Raw genomic sequence first — 25,918 nt, forward strand, 5'->3', positions numbered from 1 at the left:
CTATTTTAAGAACCAGCAAAGAGAAGTCTTTTTCTCATTCATATTTTCGTAAAATCTTAATAGGGAAGAGCTCATCAAATTTATATGCAAAATAGATGGTTGCTTTATTGTTTCATGAAAGTAAGAGATAATAGCTTTTTTTATTACCAAGGGGAAGAAACCCATATCAGGGTCGAAATTGTCTCCAGTTCCAGAAGGAAGCAGACATTATGATGTCTTTAAAGACACTTCATGTTGTAGCTTTTAGGTTGCTGGATCACTTGTGCTGTACAGTTGGTTCTTGAACACATCTGCAAGAAGTTGGTAAATGGTTGACTTGACCTTTTGAAACTGAACCTGTGTTAAGGAAGAGATGATAACTTCGAGGTGCTCTGTGGAATTAAGGCCTCATGTCTTTAAGACATCCTTAGCTTTGTATGTAGCACTTAGCCAAATACTGCGCAGGACTGCAGCAGATGGAAGAGTGGAGCCTTGGCTCTTCCCTTAGGTTTTCTTTGAAGTCGTCCAGGGGAGTAAATGTTTACTTTTGTTTGTGCCTTTTCAATTCTTATTTTTAAAAATAGCAATGAAATAACCCAGTCTTGAGGAAAGGGGGGATAAATGGTGACTGAAGGGAACTTGACTGTGGGTGGTGAACACACAATACAATACACAGATGATGGATTAAGAATTGTACACTTGCAACTTATATGATTATTAACCAGTGTCACCCCAATAAATTCAATAAGAATTTTTAAAAATCAAAAAACAAACTATGAAATCATAAGTGTTTAATGACGGCTTGCTGGATGTCCAGGACTGAACCAGGTATATTGACAATATCAAGACTATGCAGCATGTCTTGTTTCTTGACTATGCTTGCCAGATACAACATAGGACACCCAGTTAAGTTTGAATTTCAAATAATCAAGAAATTTTTTTTTGTATAAGTATGTCCCATGAAATACTTGCTAACTTTATATTTTTTACTTGCTACATCTGACAACCATCTTCCTCCAGAAGCTCACAGGTTAGTGAGAGGAATAAAATATATATGCACATATATGTATGTATTTATATTTTATTTGTATATATCTAAAATCCTTAGGGAGCAACATATGTAAAACAGCATGTAAGCAAGTTCTAAATTGTGTAGTTTAGGTTAGCTCTTTATAATTGGTATGTGTGTCTTTTTAATCCTATGGCGCAAATCATGGATGGCCCTTGTGAGAAGCATTAAGATCTGTAGCATAAATTTGGAGTTTTAATAATTCCAGTTACTTCTCCCATTTTTCATCAATCCAAGAAAGCATATTATAAAGACATAAGGAGAATGTCTTTATTATAGGAATAACCCTGAGGCTACTCTAGTTTAGATATATGTATATATATTTAAAATAAATTATTCAAAAGCACCTTTCAGCTATCACTAGCAACAAATTCCTTGCACGCCTGATCTTGTCACATTGATGTGTGTGTCTATAAGAAGTCTCACTTTCTTTAAATGTTATAGAATGTTCTGATCCCCCCCAAATTAGTGTGAATCAGAGGAGTTGGAGAACATATCATGGGAGAGATTGGATTTGAATGAGGTCTTGAAAGCATAGAGAGTTAAGTGGCGGGTGTGATAATTTTGCAGTAGAGACCCAAGCATAGCTATTCCTGGGCAGTAGAATGACCTGAACAGGAGGTTACCCAGAAGCGGAAATATCCCCTCAGCTTCCTCCAAGTCCTCACAAATCCATTGAAAGCTACCTCAAAGATGCTTTTTTGACAAAACACTGCATTTTAGACAAAGACCGAAACCATGAGTGGAAGGCACAGCTGTATTGCTGTATTTTTAAATTGCTAAACAACAGTTAAGAAACAAGATGTATAATGAAATATAAATTCAAATATTTTAAATTTTCAAATGAGTTTGAGAGTCTGAGGAATGACATTTTTATATAAAGCCTGCTGAGCAGTGAAAGTCATTTGGGAAACTTTCTCCAACTTCCACAATGTCTCAAAATATTTACAGTATCATTAACAAGATTATTATATGTTTTTCAGAATTATCTCTGTCAATCATCACTTCAGCTTTTAAAATGTTATACTTTACTGCATGTCTCAATGTGCTAGATAAAATTTCTGGAAAATTAAAAAAGATTTTAAAAGTAGCAACTATTTAATGAACACAATGACAGAGTTTTGGGAAATCTTATTTAAGATCATGAAGCTCAGGTTCTCTGAGGCTACGGGCCATAGATTTTTATCACCAATGTGTTGCTTTCCAATGATATTTTGGGGTATTATTTGTCAGTACAACAATTCTGCCACTTACTGCTTTAATCCAGCTTGCAGACCATAAGTAAGATAGAAACTACAATTTGCCATGTGAAGTAGAGTGTAACTGGCATAATCATCAAGGCTGACTCAACACGGTAGAAATATTGAATTTACACAATATAGCCTGGATGTTGTTGTTGGCACTTGCCTGGGTGGTAGTGGTTAAACGATTTTTTTTCAAATCACACACACACATATACCAACTAAATAGTAATATACATTATCCTTAGAGAGGGGCGGTAAAGGCTAGGAGAGACTGAATGACAGCCAGACATCTCAGAACTGTTATGGAGAGTAACACAAATGTTGGGTTAGTTTTTCTCATCTCGTGGACACATTCTTTCTTATATGCCATCTTTCCCTCTTTAAACTCTTGAAGACAGTTGCAGATGTTAAAATATCTGTTAGCACAATGAAATTCTACCAAGGAAGCTATAGATGTCTGAGCACTGGTCACTTTTAATCTCTGTGATAGCTGGTAAAATAATCTTGTGAAAGCTTTTGAGTGTATACATATTTTTTTCAGAGATTCCTGGCTCCCTGTGATGTCCACCAAGATTACAGAGAAGTACCTCTATTCTTGTTCCAGTTTTTGAACAATGATCTATTAAAGATGAATTAAGTATGGTTTGCTTAGAAGTTTGTCCAAATATCCGAGTGGATCACATTTTGCTTTTTCATGCATAATGTGGCCAGTTGTTTCTCTTTCGGTGCACTGCAATAAGCAGAGCAACAGAACAACTAGTTTGTTTCTCTTCTGATTGTGCTCACTATGTTGTTCTATGTTTAGAGCTTGGCACTGGCCCACTCTGCAGATTAATTTATAAATGGGGACAGCTATAGTCATGTCAACAGTAAAAAGAAAAAAAGAAATATATGAAATTTTATAAAGCTGCTTTTTGAGAATTACATAATCCCTTCAGGTAACTTTCTTCTCAGATAGCAGTTATAGTGATACTAAATGAATCTAAAGTGAAATTCTGTATTCATTTGAGGAGGAAGGATAATACTAGTGAGTATGTGGTACAGCCTTATCATCAGGAAGTCATCACAAGTCCCAGAGTGGGAGTGGCTAGGAACATAATCAAGAACGTCAGTCAAAGATGTAGTGGGCAGATTCGGGAAGCCACATTATTTCCCTGAACACAAAGCTTGGATATTCCTTCCCTCCTCCCACCCCTACTCAACCATTTTCTTATTAGGGCAGGTGCAGCTTCTAAAAATGTTTCTATTGAACCAGATAAAGGGGATACAACCAGCTTATATATATGGTCAGGAAAATACATGATTGACTTCCTGGCCATCTGGAGAAAGGAAGTTAAGGAACACTTACCATTTAAAAGGCCTTATCAAAAAAAAAAAAAAAAAAAGTCTTCAAAATAAAAATAACAATACAACTCCCTTAAATGGGTCATGTACAGTAGTGCTAAGAACTTTACTTGGTTTAGGATGGTGGTTCTTCTTCTCTGCTTTTGTCCTGTGCCCACTCTCCCACCTCTCTTCCTACTGTTTCACACATCTTAAGGCACCTTGGGAGCAAAATTCAGTCATGATGCACCATGGGTTTATCCAAAAGATGGCGCTAAACAGCCTTTTAGAGGATCTGATTTTGGGTGAAGGACGCCTAGGCAGCAGACAGATCATTGTGTTTGTAATCTGTTGAGAATTTGTCCATTTCACATAGATTTGTTTTGTTTCACTTTGCATTGTTTGTTTTCTTTAAAAAAAAAAAACACAAAAGAAGAAAGGAAGAAAGATCAATACCCTAGGAAAAATATTCTGAGGACTGAGGCAAAAGGATCATGGTATGTGTGGGGGCAGGGAGCAGATAGGAAAGGAAAAAAAATCAGAAGCACAATTTGCTCTGGGAAATTGCAATATGTCTTTTAGAGCTGGGCCGTTGTAGTTTGGAGTTATGCTTTCCAGCAAAAGTGCAAAGAGCTCATAAAATATAAACAAACTGATTTCTTAAAAGAAGCATGATTTACCCACATTGCTTGTACCACCCTGCAACAATCAGCCCGCCAGACCTGTAGTACTGTGCCTTTGTGTGACTGATGATGTGTAGAGCTGCATGTTCTGGATTGCCATACTCTTATGAACGTTGAATTACCAAACAAAATCTGATGCCCACATACTGGTATGTTTGTTCCCTTGGACTGAAAAAGTCCCTAAGCCAGCTTGGCTTGGAAATGTTCACTAATGCCTGTAAGTGCTCGAATTGTTCCAGCAGCCTCCATTTAGATTATGTCATAGAATCTTTATCACCTTGGAATATAGATATTATAGTCTTATTTTTATAGATAAGCAGACACAGTTTCAACAAGGTTAAGTAATTTGTCTAAAGGTATATAATGAATAGGATCTGTAACTGAGTATGTTGAACTCCAATGCCCATACTCTTTCAATCATACAATATAGGAAATTGCAGACGGGAGGAGGAAATAAAGCAGTGAGGAAAAAAAATTTTGAGGAGGCAATTTCAGACTCTTCTTTAGACAGTTTCTTTAGAGCACATGGCACAGTGCCTAGCACCATAGTAAATGTATAAAAATATCAGCTGTTATACTAACACTTCGTTATAACAATTTTGCTCCATTGGTGGTGGAATGACAGCCTCTGTTGACATTCTTAACAGGATTATAGGATTTGTTGATAACAAGAGATAATATATATTGTGATCTTTTTCTATTCTTATTAAAATCTCTTAGCAAAGGTGGTGATTATTAGTGTTTATAGCCATTCAGTTGCTTTGACACTAAGAGATTTTAAATATACTTCAGTAAGTTAGCTGCTGACAAATGGTCTTGTGTATGTCTATGGAAATATTTTAATCCTATCTAATTTTAGGCTTTTTCTAGATATAAATAGTTTGTTCTTGAGGATCAAGGTGAAATGCCCCCATGCTGAGAAGTTTCCTGGAGACACTTGTGCAGTGTTATTTGAGAGTTCACCACTTATCTCGTGTTAAGTAGTCTTTCTAGGTCCCTCTTTGGTCTGACTCTTGGCCTCCTTTCTGGGCTGAGAGTCATGTTACTCCCTGACTTTCACGGCAGTGCTTTAAAGGCACAGAAAAGCTTTAGTTTCTTTGCTATTTTCCAATTGTCTGCTTTTGCTCACAGGATCCTCCCCACCTAAAATGCCTACCCACTTCCGACCCCACTCTACTGTACCTCATCTCTTACCTTGCTTGGCTAACTTCCTTCTTTAAGATTCTACCCAACCATAAGTCCTTCTAGGAAGGCTGTGCCTAAAGGGCTCCTGACAACATGGCACCAGCTACTCCCCTTGTGTTCTGACATACTATTGCATATTTAATCTTAATTATAATTACATTGTACTGTAATTGTCTGGGTCCTCTGTGCTTTACTTTTTCCCTGCCCTCTGCCTAGAAACATTTTTTTATGGATGAGAAAACTAAGGCTATAATTTGTCTTTAATGATCTATAACACAGTAGAGTATGAGTCATTTTAACATATTTGGTGTTGTTGCCCACGTAACTCTGTGATTATGCATATTATTTTATACTTTGTGTGTATGTGTGTGAGTGCATGCATGTGCATGTGTGCCCATGTATGTATGTGTGTTCATGGCTTTGGGAAGAAGTGTTGATAGGGAGTTCTGTTGAGGCAGACTATTTACATGCCTAATGAAGACATTCTGAATCTTGAGGAGTTACTTCTACCAACTCGGGCTCTTTTTGTCTTCTCATTAAACTCCTAAGTTGTCTTCCCATGTCTTATTTCTCCCAATATACACCTTGACATTGCCAGAAGGATCTTTTTAAAGCTTATGATCATGTTACTCTTAAATAAATATTTAAAAAGGACACATGTCACAGCTTAATATTCTGCCCACTATAGTATACCCCCTGTCTACCTTTCCTGCTGAATCTTCCATGTGCCTTACATCCAAGTTGGTTGCAGTGAAATTGAATTTCTCAACATATACCATTGTCCATGCTGTAGCTTCTATTTAGAACATTTTTCTATCACTACAAAAAGCAAATTCTGCGAATATTTTCAGACCTGGAATTTGTAAGGTTTATACTTGCATACAGTTTCTTTATTTTCCTTCTAGATCCCTAGATGTATACTTAGTTTATGGGATTTACAATTTTCTTCCCTTGTATCACAATTGTTTTTGTACTTCTCACATAAATTCTTGGTGCTTCAATTCCCCCAAATTGAAAAATGAAGGTAAGCATCTGTATCTTATATGTAATAACCTTTCTTTTAATTGTAATTAATTACCCTGGCTGGTTTGGCTCAGTGGATTGAGCGTCGGCCTGCGAGCTAAGTGTCGCTGGTTCGATCTTCCAGTCAGGGCACATCAGAGAAGGAAAACTCTGACTCCAAAAAACCTCCGCTGCCTTGCGGCATACCTCTTCAGGGGAAAGGCTAAGGGAGTAAACCCCGACAGAAAATCCGGAGCCGGAGTCCCTAAGGCGGTTTGACGTTGTAGTCAACACCGGCAACTCCTGCGGCGCACCTGAAGCCAAGCTGTATTGACTCCGTCTTTCCCTTGGACCCTTCAGCTGCGAAGAGAGGGGGGGTCTGCTGCATGGGCAACAGCAGACCCTCCATATCACCCTGCCCAGGCTCTGTAGCTTCAGCTTCACTGGAGAGGACACTCCAGCGTCATTGCAAGATGTCGATTGAACATGGGAGGAGACAGATACCGTGTCACTCCCGAGTCGGACTGCACAGCCATTCTCGGCGGTGCAGATAGACTCTTAAGAAGCTACACCATCGTCTCTCGAGACGGACGGCTGCCGACGACGACGACGACGAATTGTAATTAACAAAGTCCAACTTACACTAGTATGACTCAGAAAAAGACCATTTTGGATTGATAATGAGCTATCTTATGAACCCAAAGTTCTTTGAAATTATAATGAACAGCCAAGAAATCCATTCAGCATAACTAGGATTCTCTCTCTTATCTCAGCTTTTCAGTGCCCATCTCTCAATCTTTCTTGCTGTAGACCTGTTTTCTCTGTCTTTTCTATCCATGTAGTGGCAATAGTCAGCCAGAGCTCTCAGGTTTTACTTGTTCTCAGGTGCCAGTGTCTTTGATTCCCAGTTTCCTCTAAAGAGAATCTGCTTGCCCCGTTTGGTAAGGGCCAGTTAGCTGTGGGACTTAACTCCAAGCACTTACGTCTAAATAGCCATGGGCATGAAAGCCTCGTGGGAAAGAAAAGGGTTATTAAAGGTTCACCTGGGCAGGTTTGGAGGAAAGGATATTAGAGAATTGTGATTACGGTAACATGAGATGACATTATGAAAATGTATTTTATAGGATTGTTGTGAGGATCAAATATGATAATTTATGATCATAGTATAGCATATGTTAGCTATGGTCAGACTGCCTGGATTTGAATCACTGCTTTGCCATTCATTAGATTTATGGTATCGGGAAAATTACTTAATCTCCTCTTACCTAAGTTTCTTCATCTGTCAAACTGGGACAGTATAATAATAATTAAATCAAGTTTAAAAGTGTAAATCCCCATTACAGAAATTGACATATTGTGATCACTCAATGAATATTACTTATTATTAAATAAGTTATTTTTATTGTTGCTTATCTATTAGCATGAAATAAAGATTTGTTTCTGACCTCTCATACTATATTAAACTATAAATTTCTTGAGAGTAAGGACTGTATGTTATTCGTCACTATAACTGTTAAGTGTGCAACATGTTTTAATATACATTTTAGATATTTTAATTGGATGAATGGATGGGTGGCAGGAAGAAAGGAAGGAAGGAAGGAGAGAAAGAAGGGAAAAGGAGAGAGAGGACAGAAGGGAGAGAAGGAAGAATAAAACTAACCATTTAAATGTACTTTGAATTAGGAGAGAAGATTTGGATGCTTTGTTCAACCCATAATCTGGGGTAGATAAAAAATAATATGATATGTATCTGATGGAGTGATATGACTGTTCTGCTCTACAAATTGAAATACTAGACAGCTATGCCTATCTGCTTGCAAGATAAGAAAGATTTCTAAATTTTGTGGTTATAATAAACTTAGCATCCGGTGGTTGTGAGAATAGTGCTATAGACACACATAATTAAAACAACTAGATACCTTAATTAAGATTAAGTTTCATTAAGACATTATTTAATTAGGTTATTTGCTTTATGATCTTTAAAAATCTATCAAATGGTATGATGTTTTTATTAAACTGCAGGTTATAATATTTATTGAGCATTTTCTTTTGAGCTATTTTTAGATGGAGTTAAAGCCTACAAAAGTTATTGTTGAATCACTGAGTAATTAATAAGCTGCATTGTAGATTTCATTTTTGTTACTGCCAAGAAAACATTAATTAATCACTTGGGCCTGATGAGCTTGTCTGCCCTTGGTAGGTAGTTGCATAAAATCACAAGAACTGAAGGGTTTTGTTGTTGTTGTAGAGGTTTGTTTTTTAATACAACAGTAGACTTGTACTTAGGTGAATGTGAGTTCATGTCTATGTTGTTACCCAGTTAGGATGGTCAAGGGAAATGAGCCTGCATAAAAAGACTCTTTGTCCACAGCCTTTGAACTGGCAAGGATAGAAACTTCCAAGGTCAGAAAGATAACATGATGAGTGGCAGATTCATGGACATTGGGAAGAGGTAAATTTGATTTAAAACCTAGATCTGTCACTCTTTAACTGTATAACTGCTTCAGGTAGATCCTTGAATCTGTCTCAGGTTCATTTCCTTCATCTGTTTATGTACAGGCAAACTTTGTAAAGAGGCAGACAATAAATAGTCTAGGCTTTGAAAATCACACATGGTCTCTCACAAATTCCTTTTTTATTGTCGTTTTTGCTTCTTTTATTTTTAACTCTTAAACAGTGTAAAACCCATTCATAACTTGAGAACTGTACAAAAACTAGCTGCTGGCTAGCCCAGGGGCATAGTTCTCTGTCAGTACATGATTGCATTACTATGAGATTTCACTTTAAACAGCAAGTACCTGGCACAGAGAAGTACTCACTAACTGTAGATTCTCCCAAGTATCAATGAAGCTGAAAACTTTGGTAGCTCCAAAATAGCCACAACTGTTTTTAAAATGTTCTTATTTTGTTACCATTTGTACCTCATGATTTTCAACTGTAAATTCAAGTCATAATTCAGGTCTATTGCTGCCTTCCTTCCTAGTATTTCCACTGCAGTAGGAGCTCAGTGGAGGACTGTTAACTAGTATAAGGGAAATACTGCACCAGCACCTCGGCATTCACAGACAAGTGGCTCTGACTGGAGCATGGTAGGTGAAATGCAGAGTTCTACAGGACCCAGAACATGAAGTACAACTAAAGAATAGATTCTCAAACATCTCATATCTGTCCATTACTGTCATGTAAACCGAAATATGGGTGAATTGAGTTTATTGAGTACAGGGAATAATGAGAGCAATTTAGTGGTATGAATCAGGGCACTAATACTGTTACCACTAACTTTAACTAAATATTTTTCTTCTTACAATTATCTAGGAAGGACTTAATGCTTTCTCCTAGCAATTCACTTTAGTCCTAACAGCAGGAAAAAAAAAAAAAAAATCCTAGACAACTGGGAGCACATGGTCCATGCTTTCCTCCTGCTAATCCTGCTTTTATGTAGGTTTTTATATAGGTTTAATGTGGTAAAGTAATCTGTTGAATTTTTAAAGATATGTGTATAGTTGATATATAGCCACTTATATAATAATTTCTCCAGGTCCAACCTGGGTATCCTCATTTATTGCCTTTCTGTTTGCTCTCAGGGTTTCAGCCATTATGAATTACTTGCTGTTCTTTACCACACACAAGATTTTCTCATGCTTTTCTACAGGCTGTTCCTGGTGATATGATCACCTCGCTCTCTCAGTTGATAAATTTCTTCGTGCACATTAGTTTTTATCTGAGGCATCACTTCTTCCCATAGCTTTCCATGATCCTCTCCACCATCAGGCCATGCTCCTCCACCTCTCACCTCACCGTCAGGGTTGGCACATTTCCATGTAATTCTGTGTCACTCTGTTCACACCTCCTATGTACTCTGATGACACTGCATTCTATATGGTAGCTGTCAATAATCTGTCTTAACCTGCTATATTATAGTGTCTTGAAGGGCAAGTATTTTCTTGTTTACCCCCTTTTATACCCATCATCTAATATAGCACTTGGTTCAGAGTCTATATTCAGAAACTTTATTCAGGGGTGCCAGATTAAATACAAGACACTGGTTAAATTTGAATTTCAGATAAACATGAATATTTTTATTGTAAGTATATATTACATGGGGCACATTTAAAGTAAAAAAAAAGTCCTTACTGTTTATCTGAAATTAAAATTAAAATACATGCCCTGTATTTTTATTTGCTAAATCTGGCAATCCTTCTTTTTTGTATGAATGAATGAATGAATGAATGAATGTCATTCTTTTTTTATTATAGCATGAAGCCATTTTGATTAATTTCTGCAGGTTTCAGTTTAAAGAGTACATCACAGTAGAAAATTTTATCAATATAATTTGAAATCCTTGATTGCACTTTGAAGCATGTTTTTATGTTATAAACAGAGGTATTTATTATGCAGAAATGACTGTTAATCATTAAGGATATTTTTAGATTAATTGAAAAGGCAAGAAAGTAATGATGGTAAACAAAAGAGATTAGAATTTATTGGGGTTAAACATTGTATAATAATAACAATGAAATAATAATAATAGTAGTACACAATGTTTATTGAGTGACTTTACTAGTTAGACACCGATCTAGGTGATTTTATATATTTAGTTGCTTATTCTTTATAAAATTCGCTCTATTAAATACTATTTTTTCCCCAAGAAAACTGATAAGCAGAGATGTTACTCAAGATCATGTAGTTAATTAAGGCCAATCTGGTAGGTATTTGAACTTAGAAGAAGTAACTCTTGAATATGTTCTTCTAATTACTATGCTTTATTCTTTCAATGCAAAGATTTACCATGACTTAATATATATGGTTAATGTACCTTGTGTGAATAAATTATAACAAATTTTGGGACAAAATGTATTCCCCAATTATTAGTAAAAATGTTAAAGTACAATATCAAAGAATTATTAAATATAGAAATATTAATTATTAGATACATACGTGGATATCTATCTAAAATGTTTTATACATACATATGCAATTGGTAAATTAATGTTCTGAGAGATCTAACACACCACCCTAAAAGTTGGAAAGGGTATTAACTTAATAAGCAGATTTCCCTTCTGAAAAAATATGTTCCTTATTTGTCATCTAGTTCCTACAATTGCTGCCAGGGAAAGTGGGGCAAAAGGCAGTGCTGTAAGTGACACTGGCTGATACTGTGCCAAATGTTTTTACTTGCTCTATCTGCTAAGCTGATACCTCTTCAATGTAGTCAGAAAGGGCAGTGTAAGTTAGTTCTAGGCCTGCTGGCTTTGGGGTGAGGGTTAACGGGTGGCCCAGATATGGACAGTAGTTAACTATGCAGTCAACACAGAAGAGGCCTTTTAGAGGAGTAAACAATGTCACCACCCTCTCTACCCACAAACTGTTTGTAAGAGTCAGTTTCTATTATTACATCTATAGCATTAATTTAAAATTTATTTTATGACACATAATTCAAGTACATAATATAAAATTCAAAAACTTCATCTGACCATTAATCACACATTCTCTTCCCTGAAGGTAATTATTTTTTTCTAATGCATCCCAAAGATATCCATACATTTTGATGAATATTTATTGTGTGTGTGTTTTACATAAATGAGAGCATACACTCTTGGTTCTGTACCATGGTCTTCCCACTTAAGAGATCCTGGAGATCATATACATATAGATTTTCTTTCATCATTTTAATGTATTTTAACGTTACCATGTATTACACAAAATTTTATTTGATCAATCCCACATTGATAGTTAAATTTTCAGATTTGTGTTTGCTGTAGTGATATTCTTTTAATATCATTTTCCAAAAGTGTGAGCACATATGTAGAATAAATAACTGCAATAAAATTTTAATAAATAGTGATAAATTCTTATATGAAGCTGAATTATCTATAAAGGTTCTACCAGATTATATTCTACAGGCCTTTGCACTTCTCTCATTGTGAGGTGAGACATATTTTCATATGTTTACAAGCCATTTATTCCTTGCCTATGAACTATCTGTTCTTAGTCTTTGCTCATTTTTAAATGAGGTTTTTAAAAATATTTTATTGACTTATCAAAACTCTTTACATATTAAAGAAATTAGCTTTCAAATATTTATCAAAACTGTATAATATTTTGAAGTCATTTAAAACCATTATATTATGTATAATTTAAACCACAGGGGCAGGGGAGGTAGGGCATGTGTAGTATATCAGAAGTCTTGGTAAAAATTAATAGGCATATTTAATAGGTCCAATACCCTGTTTACTTTTTCTAACTAACACTATAGGAGATTATATTGTATGCAGTGATTTGGAGTTAGCACTCTTTATTCAAATCTGCCTTATATATACATAAGTTATAACATATTAGATGTACTGAGTTCTAAAATCACTGAAAATGTGTTTATTTAGCTAATGCAAAATATTTGATACATAAGTAACAATGAAAAGATATATTTTACAGTTTAAATCTATTTAAAATTCAGGATATTTCTCTTCCCTAAAAAAGCCCAATTAAAATCTAAATGTTAATTATCAAGATTATGTTTTTACAGGGATTTTTACATTGTTCTTGACTTCTAATTATGAGAATATATTACTTCAAATGAACATGTCTGATTTCTATGGGAAAATTTAATTTATTGGTCACAGATTAAAAATATGAATATGAAAGTCCATACCATTATATGCCACATATATTCATCAAAATTACAGGCTTACAATATCATTTTCTATCTAAATAAATATGTTTGGATTCAGTATAAATTGCCTCAGAAGCACTGAAATCCTTAATAATTAGAACTTTAAAAAAATGTTCATGTTGGCCCTAGATTGGTACCTCAGTTGGTTAGAGCATTGTCCTTATATGTCAAGGTTGCGGGTTCAATCCCTGGTCAGGGCATATACAAGAATCAACCAATGAGTGCATAAGTGCATAAATAAGCACAACAACAAGTCAATGTTTCTCTCCCTCTACCTCTTTCTCTCTCTACCTCTCTCTCACTCAAATCAATAAAGAAAAAAATTAGGTGTCCATGTTAGTAAAATTGTAACTAACTACAGAGAACAATAGAGCAGAGATTTCAATCACAATTTCACGTTGAAAAATAAAACGGAGAATGAGGCATTTTTGCAAGGTCACACACTAAATTGGCAATAGAAGAAGTAGAAGACACTCCTCTGACATGTGGCCTAGAAATCTTTACAGGAGAGAACATCTCCTGGCTTGAAGGCACTTTAGGTAACCTTTGAAATATGTGACCACGCAGCTTAACATTAATTTCAAACACACATCACTGATGTTTGCTAGTACATCATTTCCAGTCGTCATTCCAACATGCTTCCTTTTTCTCTATTTTAAAGATGGGATAAATTGAAGAATTAATATTGAGCTCTGTGAAATGTAGAATAAACAAAGAAAAAGGAAAAGATCAACACGTTATTTTATTCTTTAAAGTCCTCATGACCCATGGAACACCCATGAAATAATTCATCTATTAATATCTCTCCTAAAATTCAAACTTTTTTGGCCAATTGCATTACAAAATTACATGAAGACGCTCTGAAAATTAAAACAAACCACCTGATGTATCTTAATCCAGATTATTTTATGAAGTATGGATGAGAGAAGGAAAAACATAGAATTAAGAGGAAAAGTGAGTGTTTGATTTTAGTAATAAACTGGGTATCTATTACATTGTACTCCAGCTTTGATATTTAACATTTTAATAGAGTAATTATTTTTCTTTTCTTAAAATATCTCTAAATCATTTAGAGAAAGACCAAATGGGCCCCTAAATAAACAACAGCATTATCATATTTAAATCTGTAATTCCAAACAATTAATAAAATAATAGAATAAATGGGAATAACAAGTTCTTCCTTCTCTTCATAAAATATACTCTGGGGAAACATTCTTTAAATTTTTAAAACTTTGCCAACGAGTTTAATATCTGAAGCCAGAGCACAGAGTAAATACCTTTTGTACTAGCAACAGCAACCAGGCACAACAAAACTAGGATTCGGAATTTCTTCAGTGGTTATTTTTTACCTAGTTATGATGATATATAGAGAGAATGATTTTCAGTGACTAAATAGAAGAGCAAAAGCCATCAATCGTATCAACATTCAGAGGAACAAATGCATTAAAGTATGGAATATGGAAGCAGAGTATGAATACCTGTTAAATCCCTGTTAAGCTAGTGTCCCAAAGGGAGCATAACAGAAAAGAAACAGTGGTATATATCTTTATGAAATTATATTTTTCTCCCCTTTCACTTTTATTAATTCCATATATTAGATTGAACCAAATGATATTGCCAATAAATGGTCATTTTGTAATCTGAAAAAAAAGTGGCAGTTTTATTTGGTGCAACCTAATGAATGTATTTTTTGTCCTTGAAGCATGACATAGAATGAGAAGTTTATAGGTCACATAAAAAATTTACCATGCCACCAATGCAGCAGAAGTGTATGAAAAAAGAAGTGCAAATTGACTTCTTCCAGATTCATTACTCTCTTTTTACTTTATTGTGACCTTCAATGGGTATTGATCCAAGAGGATTTACATTCTCTCAGGATGTGAATTGATATTGTAAATGGAAATATTCACTAATGCTACCAAGAAGAATAAACTTTGAGGTTACTTTATAGATAACACTTATAATCATTCTGTGCAGAGAAGTATTTTCTTTAAGGTAATGTCATGAGTCCCTATTACTGATGGGGAACCAGAGACTGCCTTGGGTAAACTCCAGAAAGTAGATCTACACTTAACTCAATTCTATGTAAATCATGACTTGATATATTTTAATATGTTTGATAATACATTGATATTTATGCATTTGCTTTTTCATTACTCCTATATTCTAGACTGGAAGATTCTGAAGGTCAGAGATCATAATTCTCTGTTTATATACATTCTTTATTATATAAATGGCTATCTAGTAACATTGACTTTAATAAGTGAAAAGGCCATCAATGTTTTAAACTCATTTATCTAAAATGACTTTGTTGATATTTTATATCCTTGTGGTATACAAATTGTTTTCCGAATTGAGCATAAGCTTTTCAACTAATTGTTAAGATTTTAAGTGGTAAAGGAAAAATGGCTTGGACAATCTTTTTAAAAAAATAAATATTTGAGTAGCCTACAGGCACTGAATGATGTGGCCCTGCCTTCTCTCTGACATCTCCTGGTCCCTGCCTTCTTTTCCTCCGTGCCTGAATGTCAACCTTTTTGTTTTACAGTAAGCTATTTTCTCCCTCAGGGATATTGCATATGTTGGACTTACTTCCTCCTAGCAAATACATTTCACGACTCTTCTTGCTAACACAGCTTACTCATCCTTCAGGGCTTAATTTTTAATGTTCTCAAAAACATTGACTGACCTTTGAGTTGCCCTATGAGATGCTCCCTAATATATCTCTGATTGCATGCTGTTGGATCAGTATTTTCAATTATACATCTGTATACTAATTTAACATCTGTCTCCACTAGCCCTCAGGGTTGTCGGAGGAGTCACCTGCCTGTGCACATGCATGGAGATAACAGCCAGCATATTTTAAAGAAACACTTATTTGTCTCAAGTGCAATAGAGGATGGTCTGTAAAAGTCCACATAGTGCCTAGAAAGGGGACAGGTCAGATGATAAAGGACCTCAAGCTCTAAATGAAAGTGTAGAATGTTTTCTCTTTTGAATGTTTCTTTTGAAAGCTCTCATGCAAAGAGTTGGCATGACTAGATTTACATTTGAAAATGTGCAAGGGAGGGATGGATTAGAAAAGGAGAGTGGGGGCAGTGAGATCAGTAACTAGGCCGCACTAGCGTTCCAGGGTAGAGATGGGGACAGCGCAGTCTAGAACAATGGATATGGAAGTGCAAAAGAAGCATGCATGTATGAGTAAGAGAAAAGGCAGAGGTAGAACCAATATGATCAAACACATGCACTGATGGAGAGAGAAAAGTAAAAATTGAATCTATTCGTTTGAGCCTAGATGGATGCAGGAATGATATTGTTATTTACCAAGACAGGGGGACCCAAGGGGAAGAGTGGTTTTGAAATTAAGAGGAAGTGAGTTAGGTTTGACTTAGAGGTTGCAATGGAACTTCCAGACAGGGATGTCCACTAGGAGAGAGATAAATGTTAGAAGTTGAGACTTAGAAGTCATTAATATAAATCCAATAGCTGATGCCATAGGGTTATGTAAGAATACTAGTAAGAAAAATAAAAATAATAAAAAGAAGGTCAAAAAGAGAATTTTGGAGAAACACTTAGACTTCAGTGAACTACAGAAGAGGAGTCAAGAAAATAAATTGAGAAAGAGATATTAGAAATGAATAGGGACACTGATATTATAGAAATATGGGGCAGGAGGTTTAGTGAGAGAAAGTGTATTCAAAAGGATGATCACATGCTTTGTGGATGCTGGAGGACCCTAAAATGATGATGATGATGATGATGATGATATCAGTGATGACACCTTGACAACTATGATGGACAGGCTATCATTTATCAGTTGCTTACTCTGTGTCAAGCTTGATTAGAAGACATTTATTTATTTGCGTGTCTTAATTCATTTTGCACTTTGTATGTGTGTTCTATTAGAATATGGGAGGTTGGGATAACTTCATGACTAAATACAAAGTAGGTCAGTGAATGGCCTGATACAAATTATTCTTCAAGAACACTTACCTGCTCTGGGACCAGACTTTACAGATACCACAGTTGAATTTGCCGTAAACTCTACAATTCTAGTTCATAATTAATTCAAAGTATAATTTCACTTTAAGTGGCCCTTTGATGCTTATCACATCTTATTAATTTTAAATATCCTACTTGTAGTAAGGATAGCTTTTGATTTTGAGATGAAGAGGATTTATTTTGTCCTATGTGATCCAAACTTAACTGTGAACATTAAACAGTTGCATTTGACTGGGAATGAAGGACTCTGACCCATGGGTTGTTTTAAGTTCTTAGACAGTTGGAGTGGTGCCAGAAGGCTGGCACCAAGGGAATGCTAAGACTCTGTTGATGACAGTCACATTGCTCTGAAGCTGAAAGGGAGAGCCCTTACTCAAACAGAAACTCTCCATGAACTACAGTCTACTTTGGCCTCATGTACTCTGTTGTCCCCTGAGATATCAATCAACTCTAGTTCTCTACCAGCTATGAGACACAAGAAAATCACTTCAGAACAAGAAGAGCCAATGTTAAACCCTTGCTATGGATTATTCAGATATTGACAGTGATTCTACTTTGGGATACAGCGATGATGAAGATTCCAGTGATGAAGTTCAAAGGATATCAGAGTCAGTGCACAGAAAACTGTTATTTGCAAATATTTTGGATATTTTTTATGCTCTATTATTTCATTGGAAGAATGTATAACTCTGCCAAAAATGTGTAAAAGTGAACAATACTAAACTGCATAGCTTTGGCAGTAATTATTCATTAGTCAATAGCAACTTTGTGAAGTATCTGTTAATCTGTCAAACAGTAGCTACTTTTGCAATAGTACATGCTATTAATTGTTATGCTAAAGTAAACGACTGCTGGTACAGAAATTGATGAATATGAGATTTTATTTTTAAAGACAATGTGCATGTTAGGTCTGGACTGTTATATAGATACATGGACATTTACTTGCTATAAAGAAGCGTGCTGAGCATTCAGAGGCAATGTGTGTTTGGTGCAAGTTTTTAAATAAGTACGTTGTACATTGTTTTATAACTCTAGTTGTAAAATTATCTCATGGTCAATGTTTTTTTCAAAATCTCATATATTTGTCTATTAGAAATTATCATATACCTTGATCTGCCAAAACCTAAAAGTGAAAGAAAGCTCAGTTTTAAAAAATGACATCATCTCCCTTTTTCTCCTCTTTTCCCATGTCTAAACCCATACTACATGAAACCCTGTTAACTTGGCAGATGTTCTGTGGGAAACTAGTATCATAACAGTTGTGTATGAATAGAGATAAGTTTAATAACACCATAAAGTTATTAGGACCTTTGTATTACATGAGTATGCAGTATTTTATATATGAATCCAAATGATATTTGTTTTTGCCATTTTCCTTTGATCTACAAAGGAAACAGGCATACATAGAAAGTCTCAGTATTGTCAGCTTATATGAATAATATTCTCTTATTACAAGTTTCTACTGTCCCTCGTAATATAAGGGATTATTAATATATGTCAATACTAGGTAAGATAATATATGGTCTTTCACAGGAGCAGGCTCTCTGAGTATACAGAGAGGGCTCTTAGACACCTGCATAGATGGGCATAATGTCATTAAGCATCTTTATAGTAGAGATATAATGACAATGTAATGGCAACATGAGTTTGGCATTGAATGAACTTGGCATTGAATAATTTGCAATTTTTATGTAGCATTATTATAAAGCAACATAACACGACTAGAAGATAGCAATGGAGAGGAATTCTAATAGTTTGGAAAGCAAAATGGTTCATTGAATTAGATTTGCAGTTGGGCGCTCATTAACATATTCATGCTGTTTTTATTAACAGTTAAATATGTTTTTATAATGATCAACAGAGAGACATTATGACTACTTCCTACTCAGAAGTTATTTTGCATTAATATTAATTTACAACTATTGTGCAATTAAATTGAGACAGCAGAGTGTATCAGCAGTGGACTGTTGTGGAAAAAACGTGGACTTTGGAGCCAGCCAGATCTTTTTTCAAATTCCAGGGCTGCAACTCATTAACTATGTCTAACTTTGGGTTGTTACCTAATCTTTATCCCCCGGTGTAAATCTGAGATCAAATATCCACCCTCTGTTAACTGCATTAAATTAGATATTTGTGAATTGTTTAATATAGATCCTGACATGTACTAGAAGCTCATTAATTGGCAAATACAATCTCTTGTTTAAAATATTGTCTTTCCCTACTTCATGCATCTCTCCCATTCTGATGTATGGCATTTTACTAGGCACCAAGCCTGATTACAGGCTATAACCTACACATTTTCTTTTTAAAAATATTTTTAACTTCTTTTGACTATATAACTCTTCTGATCTTTGATTTTTCCCCATCTACATTTAAAAATATCTTTGTACTTTTATTGTTATTGTTGTTGTTGCAAGAAAATTGCATTTGTTTTTTTCAAAGTATATCCAAGTTATGACAGATAATATGAAATTTTAAAATATTAAAAGTTTATAATGAAATTATTTTAAAATTTATATGCACAGAAAATATTATCAAAAGGAAGCATTGTTTTGTATGTATTATACTTTGAAAGACTGTAAACAGTTTCTAAGTTGCTAAGATGGAAGTATGTTTTAAGGAAAGTTAGGTTTAATATGATGTTCTCTATAAAACTGTGGTAGATATTTTCTTACACTGGCAGCAGTTTTTAGTAATTTATGCTGCCATGGGCCACCTTTTCAGAAATCAGCCATTCACACAATTTCTGGAAAATCTATGGGTATTGCTGACATGTGCTACTTGTGTCCTTCCCCAAAACCTCCCTCTCGGGAAGTGATAATGGAACTGAAAATATATTGTTTACTTCTATGGAGCAAAAAGAAAATCCACACTTTGTTCTTGGGTAGGAATGTTTCATACAACAGAGCGCTTCAGAAGGACAGACATGACAGTATTGCCGAGAAGAATTAGAATTCCCAAACAGCAGAACACGTTGCTCACTAAGAGTCAGGCATCGTGATAAGTGAATCTTTGATGATCTCATTTCATACAACAGAGTGGGTGGCATTCTTACCATCCCCGTTTTCATAGATGAGAAAGTTGGGCCTTTCCCACAGCTTGTAGCTTCTCTTCTAAAACCAAGACAGTGTGACTTATTTAACAGAGTTAAGGCCTGAACATTGCTGTACTACCCGTGGGCCAAGACTAGTGCCTGGGCCATTCCTGTACCATGTACCTCCTAAGCACCTCCTATGGCTACACCTTTAGAATAAAATGGGGAAAAAGTCTAGCCTTGGCACATGCCCTCATGTGGAGGAACATGGGGTCGTTAAACAAATGTATAAATTATAAACAGTGATAGGTGGTTGAAGAGGTATATAAGGCCATGAGAACAGATAAACAGGGAACCTGCTCTAATGAATTTGGATGGCCTCTCTGAGGAAGGGGTATGTAGACTGAGATCTGATGGATAAGCAGGGGTGAGGCAGGCAAGGAGCTGGGGTCAAACTCGCTAGCCTCAGGGAAGGTGTGTGAAGGGAGATGAGCTGTTAGGGAACAGAAAGGAGGCCATTCTGGCTGGAAGGTGGAGCATGTGAGGGAGGCACTGGAAGGACGATGCTGGGAGTTGTGGAAATGATAATAAACATTTTTAAATCACAAGAGAACTTAGTGTGGTAGGCAGATTAAAAATATACAATAATCAATATTTTTTTCTTTCCCAGTGAAAAACAGAAATGGGAAAAGAATGCCACTCATTCGAGAAACTAATGATAGAAAACACCTGAGAATATTGTTTTAAAATGTCAGAATCCAAGTGAAAAATATTAAAATATCCTATTTAAAGAAAGAAAAACCTAGATATGAACAAGTGGAGAGTCATGCCATGTTCTTATATGGATATTAATATAATCAGGAAGTCCTTTTTCCAAAATCAATGTACAAATGTAAATAAAACTCTATCAGAGTCCCAATGTGGATTTCCCTAGGAGAGGAGAAATTATTTTAAAGTCTGTATGAAATATCAGTGTTTAAGAATGTCATCCAAGTATTCTGAAAAATGCTTTTAGTAAGAGAAAATTTACTTTACCAAATACTAAAGTAGAATAGATACTCTAAAGCAACAATGATGTAGCAACAATGAAAGTGTAAAGATCAGTGGAAAATATACAGAATTCAGAATGATATGTGAGAACTTCATATATTTTGAAAAAGAATCCACTGGGAAAATCTTTATTTTTAATACTTGTTTTTATATTCTATTATTGGAGACATATGATGTTTTAATTATGCTTTCTAGAATGTGTCAATACAGTATTATTTCCTGTGTACATGTTTTTGTAATGTATTTCAACTTATATTTATCACTAATTATATTAACTTATAAATTTTACTTTTTTAGAGATTACATTTTCAAAGATAACTTCATCTTTTCATGACAGTGGTAGCATTAAATTTTTAGTAGCTCAAAATGACATGTGAATACTAATTTACTAAATTCACCTTTGACCACTGGATAAGACAGCGATATCAAGGACGGATTTTTAAAGGTTTAAAAGGTTAATAAATATTCCTACAGTGACAAATTAGTGACAAATTAGAAGCTTCTAAAGAGACAGTATATACAAATTTCAGTCAGTGTGATTAAGATTTGTCAAATACTCTTGAGGATCCATAAGCTCTGGTATAGATGAATAACTGTGTACTATAAGTTGCCAAAAGGTTAGCCTCATAAAAAACATGGTCTCTAAAATAAGGAAATAATTGAAAAAGATCAAATGTTCTCAAGGTTATAATGATAAATTCATGCACACATGAATTATAGTCTCCATTTTCAGAAATATATCTTTAGGTCCTTTAAAATTTTTCATCTGTCCATGTTCATTACTGTCTTTACTGTTACCCAATTAATTCATTAATTCCCCTAAAAGCATAGGGAATGATGATATAAAATTTTGTTTCACTTATATAAGTGAAACTTGAAGTTGGAAGATTGTAACTACTGTATTCTAACTGTAAAATTTGTGTGATTCCTGACAAGAGTAAGGTGATTCCTCAGGACAAAGAAATTTGAAAGATGAACAAAGCTTAAACCTGAAAGTGGATAAATCAGAAGATTATACATAATTTAATATGTTTCCTGAATTAATCACAATGAACACTTTTCTTTGATAGTGCAGGCTATTTTACTTCTATTTGTTTCTATTTTTATATAGGGAAGATGTGAGAACAGCAAATGTAATTGCCGCAGAAGCTGTGACCTGCCTTGTGATCGACAGAGAGTAAGTACATTGCTTTGTTATGCGTATTGCACACTCATATCAGTGCCATACATATGCTCCTGGGGTTAGACAGCATTTTATGGATCTGTCAATGTTTGTTTTACATCTTTTTGTTATAAAATGAGTTCTATATTTGATTCTCACTTCCTATTATTCTTGAAAGTAGCTTGCTCTGCCATTCTAGCTTTGTGATCTTCACCAAGGTACTTAGCCACCATGAGCTTCATCTCAGTGAGCTTATTTCTGAACTGGGGATAATGCAACATTATAGCTATACTGTGAGGATTAATGGGAATATGCAAGGAGAGCCATGTGTTCAACTGTGTTTTAGTCAGGAGGTACCTAAGTGGTGCTAGTAATTTATGTACATTTTTTAGAATAATAATAACTATAATAATATATTAATAATATAATAATAGTTATATGAGTGTTATTAAAAATGGCTTATTTTTCGATCATGGTTTAGTTATCTCATCCTTTCTTCCAGCCCCAGACTCCTAAAATAGAAACATTTTAGGAAGACAGTTTTGGAGAAACATCAATTCTAGTCATAGGCATATATTTAGGGCTATTGTAAGTTTGTTCCAAGATGCCTATCCCTGTTCATTTCTTCCATTCTGGTTTGCTATTCTCATTACCCACTACCTGAATGCTTTATAGATTAAATGGCAAATATCAGATTGTGGATTCTATAAGAGCATGATTAAAAAGCATGTTCACTCTCTGAAAGCAGTACACCAGCTTTTCATCACTACAGAGTTTATTGATAAGTTTATCAGAAAAGCCAAGCACCTGACCCAAGGAGAAGAACTGTAAAACATCCATTTTAGTGTAGGAAACCTCAGAAACTAAGAGAAGGTATTAAGAGAAAAGGGATAAAATCCAGCAGTGTTAAATGCAAGTGAAAAGCCAAAAGGCACACAGGTTACTAAACACCTGGGAAAACAGTTTTAATAAAGCTGTGAGAACGGAGGGGGCATAACTGGTGATGGAAGGAGACCTGAGTTGGGGTGGTAAACACGTGATACAGTGTACAGATAATGTAGGATTGTACACCTAAAACATGTAATTTTATTAACCAATGTCACACCAGTAAATTCAATAATGTAAAAATATAAATAAATAATTAACAAAATTTAATATAGTATTTTTTTAAAAAAATAAATAAAGTGATGAGAATGGACTCCAAATTAGAGTAAGTGGGCATTGAGGGAGTGAGTACTAAGATTAAAAGTTTCTTTCCTTCAAGAAATTTGGTTAAGGGAAGACCGAAAAGAAGGAGGGAGCATGAGGAATTAGCAGGGTCTTAGAGAGCTTCCTTATGATGGGTATATATAAGCATCCAGTAAGATGAAACAAAGGAAATACTAAAGGGAATATTTACTTGAAATGGGGCTACAGGAGAAGAAATGGTGGTCAAACAGGATAGGTTACTTAAAAAACATATCTTTATTTTTTTTATTTTCTTAGTATAGCATAAAAAAAGGAGAGATATGTATACTTGGAGGGTCCTAGTCTTGCCTGTAAAGAATACGCAAGGGAGTCTGGTGAAGGGAGGAGGGAGAGTGGGCCTGAGGGTTGGCCAGGTGACTGGGGGTAAATGCATAATCATATCAGTTCATATGTTTATAGGCCTTCATAACTTATGAATGTCCACACGTGGGACATTTCTTCTAGAAGGTGGATAAGGTATTTTACAGAAGAGGAGAGTGAAGACTGTAGAAGTTTAAGAACGTGATAGGTTTCATGGTAAGTGGTAAAGCCCAGATTAATCTAATCACAAAGAATCAAACTGGATGAGATTTTGTGGGTCATCTTGTCTGGCTCCTTCATTTTAATTAACTCAGGTTCTGGGAGATGCAGGAGTGTTAAGTAGCATCACACGCATGCTTTTGCCTCATCCTGATTTTCTCTATATTTGAACCTAGTCATACACAGCATGCCGGGGAGAGTGCCTGGGCTTAGATAGGTAAAGCCCAATGTTTGAATTGTGACTCCACCATTTTGTGACAGTATGGGCCAGTTACTTAAATTTAAAATCTTAGTTTCCCCTTCTAAAAAAAAAATACCTCAAAAAATTAGAAATGAATCTGCCTTTTGACTCAGTGATCTCACTTCTGAGAATATGTCTGAAGAAATGCAAAACACTAGTGGAGAGCAATGGCAGAAGAATTGGGACAACTGTAATAGAACAATAAAAAAGAAAAAGAAGAAGAAGAAAAGAACATAAGAACCCCTATATTCATTGCAGTGTTATTTACAATTGTCAAAATATGGAAGCAGCCCAAGTGCCCATCAGTAGATGAGTGGATAAAACAACTGTGGCAGTGGTCCTTGAACTATTTGGCACCAGGGACTGGTTTCATGGAAGACTGTGTGTTTGGAGGGGGGCAGGCAGAAGGTGGAGCTCAGGCGAGCTTCCCTGGTGGCCCTGTTGGGGGCCCCTGAACTATGGGACATTTATACAATGGAATACTGATCAGCCATAAAAAGAGAAGAAAAGTTTACCCTTGTGACAATATGGATAGACCTGCAGAACATTGTGCTAAGTGAAATAAACCAGTCAGAAAAGGACAAAAACCATATGATTTCACTCATAGGTGGAATCTAATGAACAGACTGAACTAACAAGTAAAATAGAGGCAGACTCACAGATAGAGAGCAGCCTGACAGTATTGGGGGAGGGTTAGGAAGTGGAGGGAATGGAGCAACAAGGAAAAAGGACTCATGGACATGAACAACAGTGTGGTGGTTATAGGGGGAGAGGGGAATAAGGGGGTTAAATGGTAATGGAAAAAGCACAATAAAATTTTTTTTAAAAGTACTTAAATTATAAAATTGGTTTGAAGATCAATTTAACGTACATAAAGGTCCATAGACATTACAAGATGTATAATAAGCACTCAGTAAATGTTTCCTTCCTCTTCTTACAAAAGGCATAGGAGTTCCTTGATTTAGCAGTTTTTCTCTATAATCAGCATAAGTTCATCTTCAGGGATATATATACAAAGAGAAAACATTGAGTGAGGTCTAGCTGTAAGCATAATATAGAGAATAGCTTGAGTCTAGGACTCAAGAAGTACATTTCTGTACTCTCAGGAGAGAACTTGGGCTTCCCACCCATATTAAATTCACAGCTTAGCAAAAAGAAAAAAAAATCAAACTCTAACTGTCAAAAGTCTGGGACTGGTACCTAATTTATGGCCAATTAGCAGGGTACCAGGACTTCATCCCATGCAAACAGATGGCACAACTGTCAACAAGAGGAGCTCCTTTACCAGATTTACAAGTGAAGTACCATGTTACATAGCCCATGATTATGAGTTATCATTCCAGAGGGAGATTAGAAGAACATTGTTGTAACTAATTATGCATGTCAGAAATTTTTAAAAATAATACTCATTGAAAAACTAGAAAATGATAAACAGATATATGCTTTCCTCAAAAAGTATTCCTCGAGCATTGGTTTCTTGCAGTCTAAGCATTATTTTAGTAACTAT

General features: G+C 35.2%; 1 protein-coding gene across 4 annotated transcripts in view; it reads left to right on the forward strand.

Moving 5' to 3' along the window:
- The window catches only part of PRKG1 (protein kinase cGMP-dependent 1), a 1,228,801-nt gene that overhangs the window by 1,058,935 nt on the left and 143,948 nt on the right, over positions 1 to 25,918 (forward strand). For 3 of the 4 annotated variants that reach the window (XM_090278041.1, XM_090278040.1, XM_090278045.1), the window contains exon 8: positions 22,353 to 22,418. In XM_090278041.1, coding sequence (XP_090134167.1) covers positions 22,353 to 22,418 — 66 coding nt within the window. Of the gene's footprint in view, positions 1 to 17,590; positions 17,766 to 22,352; positions 22,419 to 25,918 lie in introns of those variants that run through there. The other variant, XM_090278042.1, reaches the window with a different exon arrangement.

Source organism: Furipterus horrens, unplaced genomic scaffold (genome assembly GCF_987537825.1).
Source record: "Furipterus horrens unplaced genomic scaffold, mFurHor1.1.pri manual_scaffold_5, whole genome shotgun sequence".
NCBI classification, from domain to species: Eukaryota; Metazoa; Chordata; class Mammalia; order Chiroptera; family Furipteridae; genus Furipterus; species Furipterus horrens.